The sequence below is a fragment of the Carcharhinus amblyrhynchos genome, chromosome 1 (genome assembly GCF_965287045.1).
Source record: "Carcharhinus amblyrhynchos chromosome 1, sCarAmb.v2.hapA, whole genome shotgun sequence".
NCBI lineage: Eukaryota > Metazoa > Chordata > Chondrichthyes > Carcharhiniformes > Carcharhinidae > Carcharhinus > Carcharhinus amblyrhynchos.
The window spans coordinates 53,991,368-54,009,806 of NC_137324.1; the positions used below are offsets into that span (position 1 = coordinate 53,991,368).

At 42.5% G+C, this 18,439-nt stretch overlaps 1 protein-coding gene across 1 annotated transcript in view; it reads right to left on the reverse strand.

Moving 5' to 3' along the window:
* Positions 1-18,439, reverse strand: part of dcc (DCC netrin 1 receptor) — an 844,821-nt gene that overhangs the window by 32,201 nt on the left and 794,181 nt on the right. The window contains exons 26-27 of the mRNA XM_080199927.1: positions 9,916-10,065; positions 4,872-5,090 (exon numbers count right to left, since the gene is read on the reverse strand). Of these exons, the coding sequence (XP_080056053.1) occupies positions 4,872-5,090; positions 9,916-10,065 (369 nt within the window). The remainder of the gene's footprint in view (positions 1-4,871; positions 5,091-9,915; positions 10,066-18,439) is intronic.

An 18,439-nucleotide genomic window follows, 5' to 3' on the forward strand; every position in this document is an offset into this window, starting at 1 on the left:
GTTGGTTGAGGCATCACTGCTAAACTGGAAAGTATGGGCTTCAAGCTCTGTGAAAAACCTTGTGCTGAGATAGATCTGGATTCCTCGATGTTGACAACAGCCAGAGTTTCTGGCATGCCAATCAATCCACCAAGTATTTTACAGTCCATTACCCAACACCTCTTTCTGTTTGCCATCCTATCAGAATCGTCATCTCAGTCTTTTGCAGTAGAACTTGTGCGAGATCTCATCCCCTGGCAAGCTGACAATCATGGTACATCCATCTCCTGCCCTGTTTGCAGGACAGTCAGGCCCTGGTGTTTCATCCCCTGAGGGTGTCAGTTCTAAATTCTCTCTAAAGAACGTGGAGTGCCAGTATCTGAGCTGGTGGCTGCAAGTGTAAGAGTGAGAGACAGCATTCCTTTTTTAATGGCCGTCTTTCTATTTGTCTACCTCTTGCTCTTCCACAACTATTCAGCCAGGTTACCCTTCTTGGTTATCTGAAAGAGGACACAAATAGAAGTAATGTTGATGGTAAGGGGAGAGGCAGAAGCAAGAGATGATGTCCACAGCATTGGCAGCTTGTAAAATAGAAGAGATTTTGGGATGAAGGGGTTGGTGGGATGTGAGAACAAGGTTTTAGCTATCAGAATATAATCATCTTTGGTTGTTTCTGGCCAGCTGCTGCCAAAGCTGCAGTCATCTTCAGCCTGAAATGCCAAGTGGATAATTCTGTTTGGCCTCCTGCTGAGATCCCCCGTATCACAGATGCCAATCTTCAACAAATTGCATTCACTTACTGTGCTATCAAGAAATGTCTGGGGGTACTAGATACTGCAAAGGCTATGGGCCTCGACACCATTCTGACAATGGTACTGAAGGCTTGTGCTCCAGAACTAGCTGAGCTCATTGTTAAGCTGTTCCAATACATCTACAACACTGGTATCATATGGAAAATTGCCCAAGTATGTCCTGGCCACAAAAAGCAGGTCAAATCAAATCCAGACAATTAATGTCCTCCTGCTGGTGACAATCATTAATAAAGTGAAGGGAAATCGTGTCAACAGTGCTTTTGGCTTAGTAATAACCTACTCACAGATGCTCAGCTTGCACGCTGTCAGGGTCACTCAGCTCCTGACTCATTACAGCCTAAGTTCAAATATGTACAAAAGAGCTAAACTCAAGAGGTATGTTGAGAGTGACTGCCTTTGACATCAAGGCAGCATTTGACCGAATGTGGGATCAAAAAGCCAGACAAAACTGGAGTCAATGGAATCAGTGTGAAAACTCTCCACTGGTTGGAGTCATACCTAGCACAAAGGAAAATTGTTATGGCAGTTGGTGGTTAATCATCTCAGTCTCAGGACATCACTGCCGAAATTCCTCAGGATACTGTCCTAGGCCCAACCATCTTCAGCTGCTTCATTGATCACCTTCCTTCCATCATGAGATCAAAAGTCGGGATATTTGCTGATTATTGCACAATCTTCAGCATCATTCATGACTCCTCAGATGCTGAAGGAGTTCATGACGATATGCAGCATTCAAGATTGGGCTAGATCGTAGAATCATAGAACCCTACAGTGCAGAAAGAGGCCCTTCGGCCCATCGAGTCTACACCAACCACAATCCCACCCAGGCCCTACCCCCATATCCCTACACGTTTACCCACTAATCCCTCTAACTTATGCATCCCAGGACACTAAGGGGCAATTTTAGCATGGCCAATCAACCTAACCCGCACATCTTTGGACTGTGGGAGGAAACCGGAGAACCCGGAGGAAACCCACACAGACATGAGGAGAATGTGCAAACTCCACACAGACAGTGACCCGAGCCGGGAATCGAACCCAGGACCCTGGAGCTGTGAAGCAGCAGTGCTAACCACTGTGCTACCGTGCCGCCCCAATTTATCCGCATTATACTGCATCTGCTACATTATACACAGCCTATCCAAATCATGCTGAAACATCTCTGCATCCTCCCCCACATCTCATCCTCCTACCCAACTTTGTATCATCTGCAAATTTGGAGATAGTATATTCAGGTCCCTCTTCTAAATAATTAATATATAATTTGAACAGTTGGGGTCTAAGCACAAGTGGAAAATAACATTCATGCCACACAAGTGCCAGGCAACGACCATCTCCATCAAAAGAGAATCTAACCATCCCCTGTTGACATTCAACGGCATAACCATCACTGCATTCCCCACTATCAACAGCTGGGGGTTGCTGTTGAACTGGACTAGCCATATAAATACTACGGCCAAAGCCTATCCACTATCTATAAAGTCAGTCAGGAATGTGATATGTACAGATATAGAAACTGGAAGTAGAAGTAGGCCATTCAGCCCTTCAAGCCTGCTCCACCCTTCATTTTGACCATGTTGATCATCAAACTCAATATCCTGATCCTGCCATCCTCCCATATCCCTTGATCCCTTTACCCCAAGAGCTATATATAATTTATTTTTGAAATCACACAATGTTTTGGCCCCAACTACTTTCTGTGGTAGCAAATTCCACAGATTCACACTCCCTCAGTGAAGAAATTTCTCCTCACCTCAGTCCTAAAAGCTTTACCCCTTATCACCATACGAAGGTCCCTAGTTCTGGACTGCCCTACCAACAGGAACATTCTTTCTGAATCTACTTTTTATAACCCTGTTAGAGTTTTATAAGTTTCTATAAGATTACCTCACTTTTTTAAACTCAAATGGATATAATCCTAATCGACTTAGTCTCTAAATGACAGACTGGCAATCCCAGGTATCAGCCTAGTGAAAGTATCCTGCACTCCCTCTATAGCAAGGACATCCTTTCTTGAATAAGGACACTCAAACTGCACACACTATTCCAGGTGTGGCGTCAGCAACACTCTGTACAATTGCTGCTAAGCATCCCTATCCTTATACTCAAATCCTTTTGCTATGAAGACAACACACCATTTGACTTCTCTGCTTCCTGCTGTACCTATGCACTTATTTTCAACAACTAATGCATGATGACACCAAGGTCTTACTGAGTATCCACCTATTTCTCAATTTACACCCATTCAAGTAATAATCTGTTTTCCTATTTTTGCCACCAAAGTGGATAACCTCACATTTATCCACATTATACTGCATCTGCTACATTATACACAGCCTATCCAAATCATGCTGAAACATCTCTGCATCCTCCCCACATCTCATCCTCCTACCCAACTTTGTGTCATCTGCAAATTTGGAGATAGTATATTCAGGTCCCTCTTCTAAATAATTAATATATAATTTGAACAGTTGGGGTCTGAGCACAGATACCTGTGGAACGCCACTAGCCACTGACTGCCAATCAAAAAAAGGCCTATTTATCAGTACATCACTGCCTACCCTGATGACAATGTCATAAAAACTCAAGATAAAAGCATATTACTTTTATTTTATATTTGTTTTGTTTTAGATTTCCAGCATCTTCAGAACTCTGTTTTTTGTTTTTCAATGATTCTCCTTTGTTATACTCACAAGGAAACATGTTTAAATATAACCCACTCATGCTGTTGAATTTACTTTCAATCACTAGACACACCACAGCCAAACTATCAGACTGCATGAAACAATCATTATTGTCATTATCAATTTTTTAAAAATTCATTTGTGGAACATGGGCATCGCTGGCTGGCTGGCATTTATTTCCCATTGTCCCTAGTTTCCCTTATTCAGAGGGCAGATTAGAGTCAACCACAGTACCATGGGTCTGGGGTTACATGTAGGCCAGACCAGGTAAGGACAGTAGATTTCTTTCCCTAAAGGACATTAGTGACTATGAGGAGAGGCTGAATAAACTAGGCTTGTACTCATTAGAGTTTAGAAGAATGAGGGGAGATCTCATTGAGACATATAAGATGATGAATGGGATGGATAGGATAGAGGTGGAGAGACTCTTCCCGCTCAGAAAGGACAGTAGGACTAGGGGGCACAGCCTCAAGATAAAGGGGGGGCGGTTTAGAACGGAGTTGAGGAGGAACTTCTTCACTCAAAGGGTGGTGAATCTCTGGAATTCTCTGCCCGTTGAAGTGGTGGAGGCTGCCTCGCTAAATATTTTTAAGACGCGGGTTGATGGGTTTTTGATAAGAGAGGGGATTATGGGTTATGGGGAGAGGGCGGGAATGTGGAACTGAGCCACGACAGATCAGCCATGATCTTATTGAATGGCGGGGCAGGCTCGAAGGGCTAGATGGCCTACTCCTGCTCCTATTTCTTATGTTCTTATGTTCTTAGTGACCCAGATGGGTTTTTTTTCCAACAATTGACAATGGTTTCATGATCATCAGTACATTCTTAATTCCAGATATTCTACTACTGAATTCAAATTCCACCCATCTTCCATGGTGGGATTCGAATCCTGGCCCCTAAAACTTTAGCTGAATTTTTGGATTAATTACCTAGTGATAATAACACTAGACCATTACTTCCCCTGGTGGTACAATCAATGTTGTCTACAAAAGGCATTGACAATGGTTTAGCAGAGCGTTGACTTTGAACTGGAATCCATTTGCTCTTATTTTCCAATTTTCCTGTCATTTTGTTGTAAAACCCTATTAGTAAAAATAATAGCAAACAAAGATAAGGGGAGCAAAGCACCAAACCAACCATTTTACTGGCTGGCCCACAGTTTTGCGAAGAACAATCACAGCTCCTTATCACTTGAACATCAGGGAGTTTCTAAAACTATTGCTGCCTTCTGGCAGTAAGATGTTTCTGCAATTGGTCAACCTCCAGCTGAAAATGCTGCTGTTTCAGGATTTGTAAATTATTCCAATCATTTTCCTTAAAGTAGTCAAGGAAATTAACGCTCAACAAGATGTCTGTTCACAAAAGTACTTTCAACCATTGGCTCATTGCTGCTTACCTGGTTGAGAAAGAAGAGGCGTGTAAGGAACTTTGGGCTCCAGTGCAGTCATAGGAGGAGGTAGCAGGGGGTTTGCAAAGCTGCGCAGCGGATGAGTGGGTCGGACACAGGCCGTAGGAATCGTTCTGCTCGGAGCCTCCTCACCCGATGGATGCTCAGGCTGTGTCTGGGTTAACATGGCTGGCTGCTGAAGGTGCGATGTTTGAGCCTCACTCATGGCTTTGAAAAAGAAAACCGCGATTACATTGAATTATATTCAGTTATGAGTCTACACCATAGACCTAATTGGTCAATGCTGGCAACTAAGTTCCATAGGGACAACCTCACATCCCTTTTTATCTAACCATTTTCTTTACTTCCTTTAGCATGACAGTTAACAAATGTTCCATTTACAGCAAGAGACTTCAGAATATTCTCACACCTATGTTAGCACAGTATCAAAATGATCCAATAATACCAAAATATAATATTATTCATGTAGATAAAAGAGGAGTAGCACCTATTAGAGACCAAAATTGGGAACAACACATAGAGGCAGGGAGTACAGCTGATACCTTTGCCAAGGAAGAAGATGCATATGAAGAAGGAAGAAATTCAAATGCTGGAATAGTTTAAAATTGATAAGGTGATGGTATTGGATAGCTGTCTACATAAAATAAATAAGGCACCAGGACCATATGCATCCTAGTACATTGAACGAAGTGAGATTGAAAATTATGGAGACATTGATAAGAAATCTTCAGTCTTCCTTAGATTCAGGGTTGGTGCCAGAGGAACCAGAAAAGGGTGAAGAGATAAACCTAGTAATGTCAGGCCAGTCAGTTTAATTTCAGAATGGAGACAAAAATTTGAAACAAATTAATAGTTACATGGTTACTTAAGAAAAGGCAGCATGGATTTCTTAAAGGAAAATTGTGTTTAATTAACATGCTGGAGTTTTTTGAAGACGTAACAGAGAGGGTTGGTCAGAGCAATGATGTTTATGTGGTGTACATAGACTCATAAAAGACATTTGATGCAGTGCCACACAACAAACTTGTGAGTAAAGTTATAACCCCTGGAATAAAAGAGACAATAACAACATGGACGCAAAGTTGGCTGAATGACAGAAAACGGAGTAGTTAATGCATCTTTTTCAGGCTTGAAGAATGACTAATAAAAAGTTTATTTATTAGTCACAAGTAGGCTTACATTCACACTGCCACTGCAATGAAGTTACTGTGAAAAACCCCTAGTCGCCACACTGAAGTGCCTGTTCGGGTACCCTGAGGAAGAATTTAACATGGGCAATGCACCTAACCTGCAAATCTTTGGACTATGGGAGAAAACCCGGAGAAAACCTCCACAGACACAGGGAGATCATGCAAACTCCACACAGACAGTGACCTGAGCCAGGAATCGAACCCAGGTCCCTGGCACTGTGAGGCAATAGTGCTAGGTACTGCGCTACCATGTTGCCCCGTAGTAGCATTTCCCGGGGGCAGTGTAAGGACCATTGCTTTTCTTGATATATTTTAATGACCTAGACCTTGGTGTACAGGAAACAGTTTCAAAATTTTCAGATGATACAAAACAAGGAAACACTGAACCATGAAGAGGATAGTGTAGGACTTCAAAAGGGTAGACAAGTTGGTGGAGTGGGTACACAAGTTCAGTGCAGAGAAATGTGAAGTGAATCATTTTGGTAGGAAGAACATGGAGAGATAATACAATGGGAACAGAGGGGTCTGGGCAAATATGTGCAGAAGCTGGTTGGACACGTCCAGGAAATGGACCAAATGGCCTCCTTCTGCGATTCAACAATTCTGTGATTTTGTTACATATCTCCGTGATAGGCAGAGGATATCTTTGGAACTACCAGATCAATTACAGGTCTGACGTGTTGCTCCACAGACCTAGTGAGATCTAGAAAAACATAGGAAATGGTAGACCACTTAGCCCTTTAAGCCCACTCTGCCATTCAGTGAGATTGTGGCATTGTGGCTAATATTCTACTTCAACACCATTTTTATGCTCTATTCCAATATCCTTGATATCTTTCCTTGAACCCATACCCAATGGCTGAGCCATCACAACCCCTTACAGCATTGAATTTTAAAGAGAATTCACCAGCCTCTGAGTGAAGAAATTACTCCTCATGTCAGCCTTAATCGCCTACCCTGTATTCTGAAGAGAATATCCTTGTTGCATCTACCCTGTTGGGCCTGTAAGAATTTTGCATATTTGAATGAGAGCTCATTCTTCAAAACTCCATGAAGGCCTAGTCAATTTAATCTTTCCTCAAAGGCCACTCCACTCATCCCAGTCTGGTTAACCCTTGTTGCACTCCCTCCACGGCAAGTATATCATTGCTCAGGTAAGAAGATCAAAACTGCGCACAATACTCCAGGTGTAGTCACGTCAAAGTTCCATATAATTGCAGGAAGACATTCTCCAGAACTCTACCACCTCGCCCACCACAGAATCAGAGCAGGCAAGGGTCTGTCAACAGAAATCTCCGTTGAGCTCGAATTTCTGGTCTCACCCAAACAAGGCTGTAAAATCCCACCCATTGTTATTTCTATACTCAAAACCTCTTGTAATGGAGACAAACATACCATTTGCTTTTTTAATTGCTTGCCGTACCTGCATGCTAGCTATCAGGGACACTTGAACAAGTCTGTTTGAAGTTCAACACTTCCCAGTCACTCACAATTTAATAAATACTTTATATTTGTTTTTCCTACCAAAATGGATAACCTCATGACAGGTTATATGCAACTTCATGGGACTCAATTCCCAGTTTTTCTATTTGTACAGGTCTACTATATAGGTTGCCTATAGTTAATCAAGTGTACAGATAATGGAAATGTTCTGCAGGTTTGATATAGTGGATATATTGAATTTCATACTGGAGCATTATCCTACTTTGTGGATAAAAATAGAGAAGCATCAAAAATGTTCAATTGTAATTTTTATCATATTCCATTGTAAAGAACAATATCTTGCTATTACTAGATGCAAAAAAAGGAGCATAGGACTTAGGAGCAGGGATGGCCATTCATTCTTTTGAGTTCTCCAGTAAGGTCATGGCTGATTTAATTGTGGTCTTAACTCCACTTTCCTGTCTGCACTCTATAACCCTTCACTCTCTTGTCTATCAAAAATCTATCCTACTCAGCCTTGTATAAATTCAATGACACAGCCTCAACTGCTTTCTTGGAAAGAGAGATCCACAGACTTATAGCCCTCTGAAAGAAAAAAAATTCTCATCTTACACTTAATATGGAGACTTCTTATTTTTATATTGTGCTCCCTGAATCTAGCCTGCCCCACAGGAGGAAACAGCTTCCCAGTATTCACTCTATCCAGCCCCCTCAGGATCTTATATGTTTCAATAAGATCATCTCGATTTTCTGAACTCCAACGGGTTCAGGATCAACCTGCTCAATCTTTTTTCATAAGGTTACTCTTTACCCTAGGAATGAGTCAAGTGAATCTCTTCTGAACTGCTTCTAATGCGATTATGTCATTTTACAAATAAGGAGACCAAAACGGTACAGAGTACGGTAGATGCGCTCCCACCAAGGCCACGTGCAACTGTTGTAAAACTCCCCTACTTTTACATTTCTTCCCCTTGCAATAAAGTGCCCATATTCCATTTGTATTTGTATCTGCATATTAACTTTTTGTGATTCATGTTCCAGGACACTCGATCCCTTTTAACCACCAAGTTCTGCAATCCTTCCCCATTTAAATAATAAACTGCTTTTCTATTCTTCCTGCCAAAATAGACAAGTTCATATTTTTTCACAATAGGCTACATCTTCCAAATCTTTGCCCACTCACTTAGCCTAGCAATATCCCTCCAGAGACTCCGGATGACCTCAGCACAATTTACTGTTCCATGTATTTTGGTGCCACTGGCAAATTTAGCTTCCATACATCTAATCCCTTCATCCAAGTCATTGATATAGATGTATTAAATAAACCTGGAATAAAGGCTACATGATGGCACGGTGGTTAACACTGCTCTTCACAGTAACAAGGACCTGGGTTCAATTCTGGCCTGTGTGGAGTTTGCACATTCTCCCCAGATCTGCAGTGGTTTTCTCCAGGTGCTGTTTTTCTCCCACACTCCAAAGATGTGCAGGTTAGGTTGATTTCCCATGTTAAATTGCTCCTTGGTTAGCAGGATAAATACATGGGGTTACAGGGATAGGGCTTGGGTGGGATTGTTGTCGGTGCAGAATAGCCTCCTTCTGCACTGTAGGAATTCTATAGATTGTAAATAATTGAAGCATCATCACTGATCAAGCTGTTGTAACTTGCCAACCTGAAAACCTGGGGAGGTGGTGGCATAGTGGTAATGACCAGTAGCTAAGAGGCCCAGGGTAATTCTCTGGGAATGTGGGTTCAAATCCCACAATGGCAAATGTGAAAATTGAATTCAATAATGTGCCTAGAATTAAAAGTCTAATGATATCCATGAATCTGTTTTCAATTATTGTAAAAATCCATCTTGTTTACTAATGCTCTTCAGGGAAGGAAATCTGCCATCCTTATCTGGTCCAGCCTACATGGGATTCCAGATCCACATTAGTGTGGTTGATTCTTAATTTCCACCACAAGGGCAATTAGGGCCCAGCAACACCCATATCCCATGAAAATTTTTTAAAAAGACACCGTTATCTCTAGTCTCTGCAACCTGTTAGCTAACCAGTTCTTTATCCATGATATGTTCCCCCCACACCATGAGCTCATATTTTGTGTAGCACCCTTTGTTGTGGCACCTTTTCAAATGATTTTTAGAAATCCAAGTACACCACATCTACAGACCCTCTTTATCCATCGTTGTCAAAGAACTTGAATAAATTTATTGACCACCATTTCTCTTTCACAAAATCATGTTAACTTGCCATAACTCCTTTCATAATGCATTCTAGCAATTTTCCTATATCAGATGTTAGGCTCACTGGCCTATAGTATCCAGTTTTTGTCTCCCTCTTTTCTTGAATTAAAAACTGAATTTTATATAAAAATTAACTTAATAATGGATTCTTACTTGATCCAAATCCTCGATCGACGGTCAATGTGGGGAATGGCATGGTCCGCAATGGAAACTGAGGGTGAGGATATCCACATGTTGGAGATGGCAGGATGCCAGGGTATTGGGCACTCTCTAGTGTTGGGACAGGAATCGCACTTACAACAGCTGTAGAAAGGAAAATTAAAGAAAACACATGAACCCTAGGTCACATTATCAACAAACTGAAATGTTGACGAAAGGAGATGTGTTCAAAATATGGTTTAATTATGCTATGTTTTCACAGATAGGCCATATTTCACATTACATTATATTTCTATTAATTCTGATCCCAGCAGCCCATCATTGCTGCATTCAGATGTTGCTGGGATGGGTAGAGCCATCGGCCAATCACATTGGCCAACAGCTCCTGAGGACACAACATCCTCTCACTGAGGGGCAGAAAAGCCACGGAAATCCTGGAACTACAAAGTCGGAGTGGACGAGCATGGGTCCCACTGTAGAATCCCTTTGAGCCTTGACGGAATTGGTGAGCACCTCTTTCCAATGAGATCTCTTTGATATTATTGGCTCAACAGCAACTAGGTTGCAATATAGTCAGCACTGAAAATAGTAATTAGCAACCAGCTTCACCTTCATCTTCAGTTTCCACCAGCAGGGTCAGAAATATGGAATATCGAAGTGAGTGTTACAAAACAACTAAAATTTGAAGCATGCCCTTTGTTACCAGGCCTAACCAACCACATCTGTCAACCCTCATGCTGAATTCCCTGTGTTATCAAGTTTGCCCTCCCATGTAGTCTGTCCCTTTGTTAACTTTCTCCATTTCTTTTGTCCATGATCATTGGAAAATTGAGTGGTGATACAGAATACAAATATAAAATGATGGAAATCATTTTATGGAACAGAAATGATGTCTTGTTCCAAACACTCACCACACAGAGAGTGAGGTATAGGATGGGTGTAGAAGGATAAGAGCCTAATATGGGCAATTGGGACCACCTTAATGGTTAAAAACACAAGGGTGGCAGGGATAAGTTGGGCTGAAGGGCCTGTTTCCATGCTGTAAATCTCAATGACCTACATGGCAGGGCAATCTCCAGTTATAAAGAATTAAGACAAAGTAATGTTTTGGGTGAGGTCCTTTATCAGAAGTTAACAAAGTGCCCCTTCAAAAGTTAACTGAGATTTTCAATACAGATGGAAATGTATGTTTAGTATTCTCTGTTTTTATTCCTGATATGCCTATCTTTTTTGCATGCTAGCTCTTTTGTCCACGTTTGAATCAGATTGGTCTTATCCTGTTCCTTGTGTACAGGACGTACCTCGTCTTATCCTGTTCCTTGTGTACAGAATGTACCTGGTCTTACCCTGTTCCTTGTGTACAGGACGTACCTCGTCTTATCTTGTTCCTTGTGTACAGGATGTACCTGGGCAATTGTCCACATTGCTGGCGAGATGCCAGTGTGGTAGCTGTACTGGAACAGCTTGGCTAGGGTGTGCAAAAGTGCTGGAGCACAAGTTTTCAGGACTATTGCCAGAATATTGTCAGGGCCTATAGCCTTTGCAGTATTCAATGCCTTCAGTTGTTTATTGATGTCGTGTGGAATGATTCGAATTGGCTGCAGACTTACATCTGTCATACTGTGGACTTCTGGAGGAGGCCAAATTGGATCATCCACTCTGCAATCCTGGCTGAAGATTGTTATGAATGCTTCAGCCTTGTCTTTTGCATTGATGTGCTGGGCTCCTCTGTCATGGGGCCTCCTCCTCCAGTGAGATGTTTAATTGTCCACCAGCAATCAGGGATGGATGTGGCAGGACCTGATTCATTTGTTGTAGAATTGCTTAGCTCAGTTCCTTGCTGCTTACGCTGTTTGACATGCAAGCAGTCCTGTGTTGTAGGTTCACCAGATTAACACCTCATTTTTAGGTATGCTTGATTTGCTCCCAACATGCCCTCCTACATTCTACATTGAACCTGGCTTGGTGGTAATTGTAGAGGGTGATATACCGGGCCGTATGGTTACAGGTTGTGGTTGAGTATAATTCTGCTGCTAATGATGGCCCATAGTGCTTCATGGATGTCCAGTCTTGACTTGCTAGATCTGTACAAAGTCTATCCCATTTAGAATGGTGGTGGTATCCCTCAACATGATGGAGATACATAGTAAAGTATTTCCAAGCACTTCACTAAAGCATTACTAACCACCAATATTTGTTATAAGACAGATGACCTGGTCAAAGAGATAGATTTTTGGAAAAGAAGAGAAATTGAGTCAGGGAGGTTTAGACAGGGAATTCCAGCATTTAGGACCATGCAGCCAAAGGCAAGGCCATCAATACTGACTGAATTCAGGGATGTGGAAGAGAGTAATTGGAGGAATGCAGGAAAGGGAATGCAGATTGGGTAGGGCCATGGAGGAACTAGAAAATTTTACAAATGAGACAGTATTGCTCAAGATCCAATATAGGACAATCAGCACAGGGGTGAAGGATCAACCTGACTTGGTACAAGTTGGAATACAGGCTAAAAGGTTTTAGAATGTTTCAAATTTAAATAGGATGGAAGATGGGCAGCAAACCAGGAGAAGATTGATATCATCGAGCCTAAACTTAACAAAGGATAGACGAGAAAAGATTGGTAGAACGGCAAATTGCGCGGAGGGTGTGGAGAGTCTGCAGAAGGATCTAGATAGGCTGGGCGAATGGGCCAGGAACTGGCAAATGGAATTTATTGTTGGCAAGTGCGAGGTGGTCCACTTTGGTAGGAATAATGGTAGGAAGGACTATTACTTACGTGGCGAAAAACTGCAGCAGGCGACAGTGCAGAGGGACCTTGGGGTCCTTGTGCATATGTCGCAAAAACCCAGCCTGCAGGTGCAGCAGGTGGTCAGGAAGGCGAATGGGATGTTGGCCTTCATAGCGAGGGGGATTGAATATAAAAGTAGGGAGGTCTTGCTGCAGCTGTATAGGGCGTTGGTGAGGCCGCAGCTGGAGTACTGTGTGCAGTTTTGGGCGCCGTACTTACGCAAGGATATTTTGGCCTTGGAGGGAGTGCAGCAGAGGAGGTTTACTAGGCTGATACCGGAGTTGAGGGGGTTGAGCTATGAGGAGAGGCTGAATAAACTAGGCTTGTACTAGTTAGAGTTTAGAAGAATGAGGGGAGATCTCATTGAGACATATAAGATGATGAATGGGATGGATAGGGTAGAGGTGGAGAGACTCTTCCCGCTCAGAAAGGACAGTAGGACTAAGAACATAAGAACATAAGAAATAGGAGCAGGAGTAGGCCATCTAGCCCTTCGAGCCTGCCCCGCCATTCAATAAGACCATGGCTGATCTGTCGTGGCTCAGTTCCACATTCCCGCCCTCTCCCCATAACCCTTAATCCCCTCTCTTATCAAAAACCCATCAACCCACGTCTTAAAAATATTTAGCAAGGTAGCCTCCACCACTTCAACGGGCAGAGAATTCCAGAGATTCACCACCCTTTGAGTGAAGAAGTTCCTCCTCAACTCCGTTCTAAACCGCCCCCCCTTTATCTTGAGGCTGTGCCCCTTAGTCCTATTATCCTTTCTGAGCAGGAAGAGTCTCTCCACCTCTATCCTATCCATCCCATTCATCATCTTATACGTCTCAATGAGATCTCCCCTCATTCTTCTAAACTCTAACGAGTACAAGCCTAGTTTATTCAGCCTCTCCTCATAGCTCAACCCCCTCAACTCCAGCATCAGCCTAGTAAACCACCTCTGCACTCCCTCCAAGGCCAAAATATCCTTGCATAAGTACGGCGCCCAAAACTGCACACAGTACTCCAGCTGCGGCCTCACCAATGCCCTATACAGCCGCAGCAAGACCTCCCTACTTTTATATTCAATCCCCCTTGCTATGAAGGCCAGCATCCCATTCGCCTTCCTGACCACCTGCTGCACCTGCAAGCTGGGTTTTTGCGACTCATGCACAAGGACCCCGAGGTCCCTCTGCACTGTCGCCTGCTGCAGTTTTTCGCCACTTAAGTAATAGTCCTTCCTACCATTATTCCTACCAAAGTGGACCACCTCACACTTGCCAACATTAAATTCCATTTGCCATTTCCTGGCCCATTTGCCCAGCTTATCTAGATCCTTCTGTAGACTCTCCCCACCCTCCGCACAATTTGCCGTTCCACCAATCTTGGTGTCATCAGCAAATTTCGACACTCTACACTCGGTTCCCTCCTCCAGATCATCTATATAAATGGTAAATAGCTGAGGCCCCAGCACTGACCCCTGGGGCACTCCACTAGTCACCATCCGCCACTCCACTAGTCACCATCACTAGGGGGCACAGCCTCAAGATAAAAGGGGGGCGGTTTAGAATGGAGTTGAGGAGGAACTTCTTCACTCAAAGGGTGGTGAATCTCTGGAATTCTCTGCCCGTTGAAGTGGTGGAGGCTGCCTCGCTAAATATTTTTAAGACGCGGGTTGATGGGTTTTTGATAAGAGAGGGGATTAAGGGTTATGGGGAGATGGCGGGAATGTGGAACTGAGCCACGACAGATCAGCCATGATCTTATTGAATGGCAGGGCAGGCTCGAAGGGCCAGATGGCCTACTCCTGCTCCTATTTCTTATGTTCTTATGAGAGTTCCAGCAGTAGATGAGATGGAAATAGATGGTCTAAGTGATGGAACTTATTGCTGGTGTAAGAAACTGCAAAATGTCGTACTGATACAGCATAGCATACCCTTTTGGATTTGAGGCTTGATGTATTCTTAGGGTAGAGCACAGTATGTTTAATAAAGCTCTTTATATTATCAGCCAACATTACTAAGTCTGATCCTATCATGGAAATTTTCTGGCCGTTCCTACCGATGGAATCCGTCCCACCACATGTTCCCCAATGGCAGAGGATGCATACAGTGGGAAAACCTGCTGATAGTGGCGGGACCGAATGATCCCACCGCAAACAATAGAGGGTCACTTCAACCACCAAAACATGCCATGGAGGTGAGGAGTTCTGCTGATCTGACCAAATGCCCAAGACAGCTATGTATATTGTGGAATCTGAAGAGAACAAATGTTTTTCACTTCCAGCACTGGAAATGATGTAAAATGGAAACATAAGAAGGTGGAAGTGAAGAATTTGCCTTAGGCTCATTTGGAATTGGGCTTTGGATCACATCTGTATAAACAGGTGACATATGGTTGCCAATGGGCATCCCTCTGCAGCTTGCTCAGGATCTCGGCAAAAACATCTACATCCATCACCAAGCAGATTGATCTTGGGAAGGGGCGCTTTTTGTAATTAATTTCGACATATAGACAAACGATTCAAGGACTGCTTCTTCTCTGCTGCCATCAGACATTTGAATGGACCTATCTCATATTAAGTTTATCTTTCTCTATGCCCTAGCAATGACTGTAACATTCCACCCTGCACCTTCTCTATGTACAATATGCTTCGTCTGTATAGCACACAAGAAACAATACTTTTCATTGTATACTAATACATGTGACAATAATAAATCAAATCAAAGTTTAAATATATTATAACTTACTATTTTAGTAATGGTTCCTACTGCCCCCTTTAATGAGCCATGGAAGCAGCTGTAATCGTGGAAACACATATACTTTGTTCAATTTATGATAAATATCAATCAAGTGCTCATGTAAGGTTAGGGCACTGATTAAAATATTAAAGGTGCTTAACATCCTTGAGGTGGACCCCAGTAAAAGTGGAAGTTTCTCAAATCTGACAAAATCAAGGCAATTGGATACGAGAGATCACAGAGTAAAATTGGTCCCTACAACACTCATTCAAATGGGAGGTTACTGGATATATTTATTCCCTCCAAAATTCATCCATTCTCTGGCAGTCCCTCACTGCACATCCTTAGTGTCCATACAATTTAACGGAATAATGAAAACATCATCTTGGATTTTCTAAAGGCTGCTGTTCCTGCACTTCACCAGTTCTGTCCTCATGGTAACACTTGGTGACTCTAACTGGGCCTTTGCATTTGAAGATTTGGTCGCATGAGGGACACAGACGTGGTGCACGGTTGGAGCCCAGATCTTACCCAGGCGTTAGGTTTCCAAACCCAAATTGAAAATCAATCTCATTGTCAGAGGTAATGATTTAAACAAAATACAGCATTCAATCTATTTATAAAAGTGAAATGACTCTCCGTTTGTTACAGCATTCAATCTATAGAAAAAAAAGAAAAAGAAAAAAAAGAAAAAAAAGAAAAAAAGTAGGAGCAGGAGTAGGCCATCTAACCCTTCGAGCCTGCCCCGCCATTCAACAAGATCATGGCTGATCTGAAGTGATCAGTTCCACTTTCCCGCTTTCTCCCCATAACCCTTAATTCCCCTGTCTATCAAAAACCTATCTACCCGTGACTTAGATATATCCAGCGAAGTAGCCTCCACCACTTCAATGGGCAGAGAATTCCAGAGACTCACCACCCTTTGAGTGAAGAAGTTCCTCCTTAACTCTGATCTAAACTCCCCCCCCCCACCTTATTTTGAGGCTGTGCCCTCTAGTTCTGCTATCCTTTCTAAGCGCGAAGAATCTCTCTACCTCTACCCTATCTAGCCCCTTCATTATCTTATATGTCTCTACAAGATCCGCCCTCAGCCTTCCAAACTCTAACAAGTACAGACCCAGTCTATTCAATCTCTCTTCATAGGCTAGCCCCCTCATTTCTGGTCTCAGCCTGGTGAACCTTCTCTGTACTCCCTCCAAGGCCAATATATCCTTTTGCAAATGCAGTGACTAAAACTGCACACAGTACTCCAGTTGTGGCTTCATCAGTGCCCTGTACAGTTGCAGCAAGACCTCCCTGCTTTTATATTCTATCTCCCTCACTATAAAGGCCAGCATCCCATTCACCTTCTTGATCACCTGCTGCACCTGCAGACTGGGTTTATGCGATTCATGCACAATGACCCCCAGGTCCCTCTGCACTGTAGCATGCTGCAGCTTTTCGCCCTTTAAATAAAAATCCTTCCTACTATTATTTCTACCAAAGTGGATAACCTCACATTTGCTAATGTTATACTCCATCTGCCAGGTCTTCGCCCACTTACTCAGCCTATCCGGATCTCTCTGCAGCCTTTTCACACCCTCCACGCAACTTGCTTTTCCACTCATCTTCGTGTCATTAGCAAATTTTGTTACCCTACACTCAGCCCCCTCCTCCAGATCGTCTATGTAAATGGTAAACAGTTGAGGCTCCAGCACCGATCCCTGCGGCACTCCACTGGTCACCAACTGCCAACCAGAATAGCACCCATTGATTCCAACTCTCTGCTTCCTGTTAGACAACCAATCCTCAATCCACGCTAACACCTTACCCCCAACTCCGTGCACCCTAACCTTCTGCAGCAACTTTTAGTGAGGCACCTTATCAAACACCTTCTGGAAGTCTAAAAACTCCACATCCACCGGTTCCCCTCTGTCTGCCGCATTAGTCACATCCTCATAGAAATCCAATAAATTCGTTAAACATGACGTCCCCTTCATGAATCCGTGCTGCGTCTGCTTCATCAAACCGTTCTTTTCTAGGTGTCTTGCTATTTCTTCTTTGATGACAGATTCTAGCATTTTTCCAACTACGGACGTTAAGCTAACCGGCCTATAATTAATATATAAAAGTGAAATGACTCTCTGTTTGTTACAACAAATCTCTCTGAAATCCTTGGGTCAATCTTAACCAAAATCATTGGGATGGTATCTTGGACCAAGGAGCATGTCCTGGATGAGTTAACATCTAATCACTCCCACCAGAGGAACTTTTGACTCTTAGCAAAGGGATCCTATGGCCCAGCCTAGACTTTGTCCCTGATGACACTAAGTCAGACATGTTTTAAGCAACACCAACCATACATTGCATGAAAGAATGTAATATCATAAACCCCTGACGTTCATCATATTTCATTTGGTTTCTTTTACTTTATTTATTTTGCATAAGTTAAGTTCTGACACTACATGTTATTATTCGGTAAGAGGAAGCAACAAGTCCATGAATGATGAAGACAATAGAGAAAAAAAGGCAAGAAGTTGACAGAGTGGAAGAACTCCTTAAGGAACCCTTCACTAATGATCCTCTTCATAATTATGAGTAAGACCTAGAATATGCTACTGGCAGTCAATCAGAGATCTGTGAATGCTGTGGTGCAGAAAAGTGGAAAAATGAGACACCTCCAATGTAAGTTGTGTAAATGGTAAAGTATAATTACACCCTTAAATGATTCAGCTGACCCACTGACTGTACTTCTTAAGGTAACAACAACAAAATCCAAAAACTTGTTGAAATGTGTCAGAAAATATAACAGTTGAGTTGGAGCATCAAGAAATCTCTTTGCTCTGGCCTAAAAAGGAAAAACTTCCAATATGGTCTGTCATAAAATATTTAATATTTGAATAAACACTGAAAATACAGATTTGACACTGATTATGAAATATTTATGATTACTAGGATTTTGAGAGTGACATTGAGGATGTAGAGAATGATTAGTTGAAATTGTAAATCTAATTTCAAATAGAGTCAAACC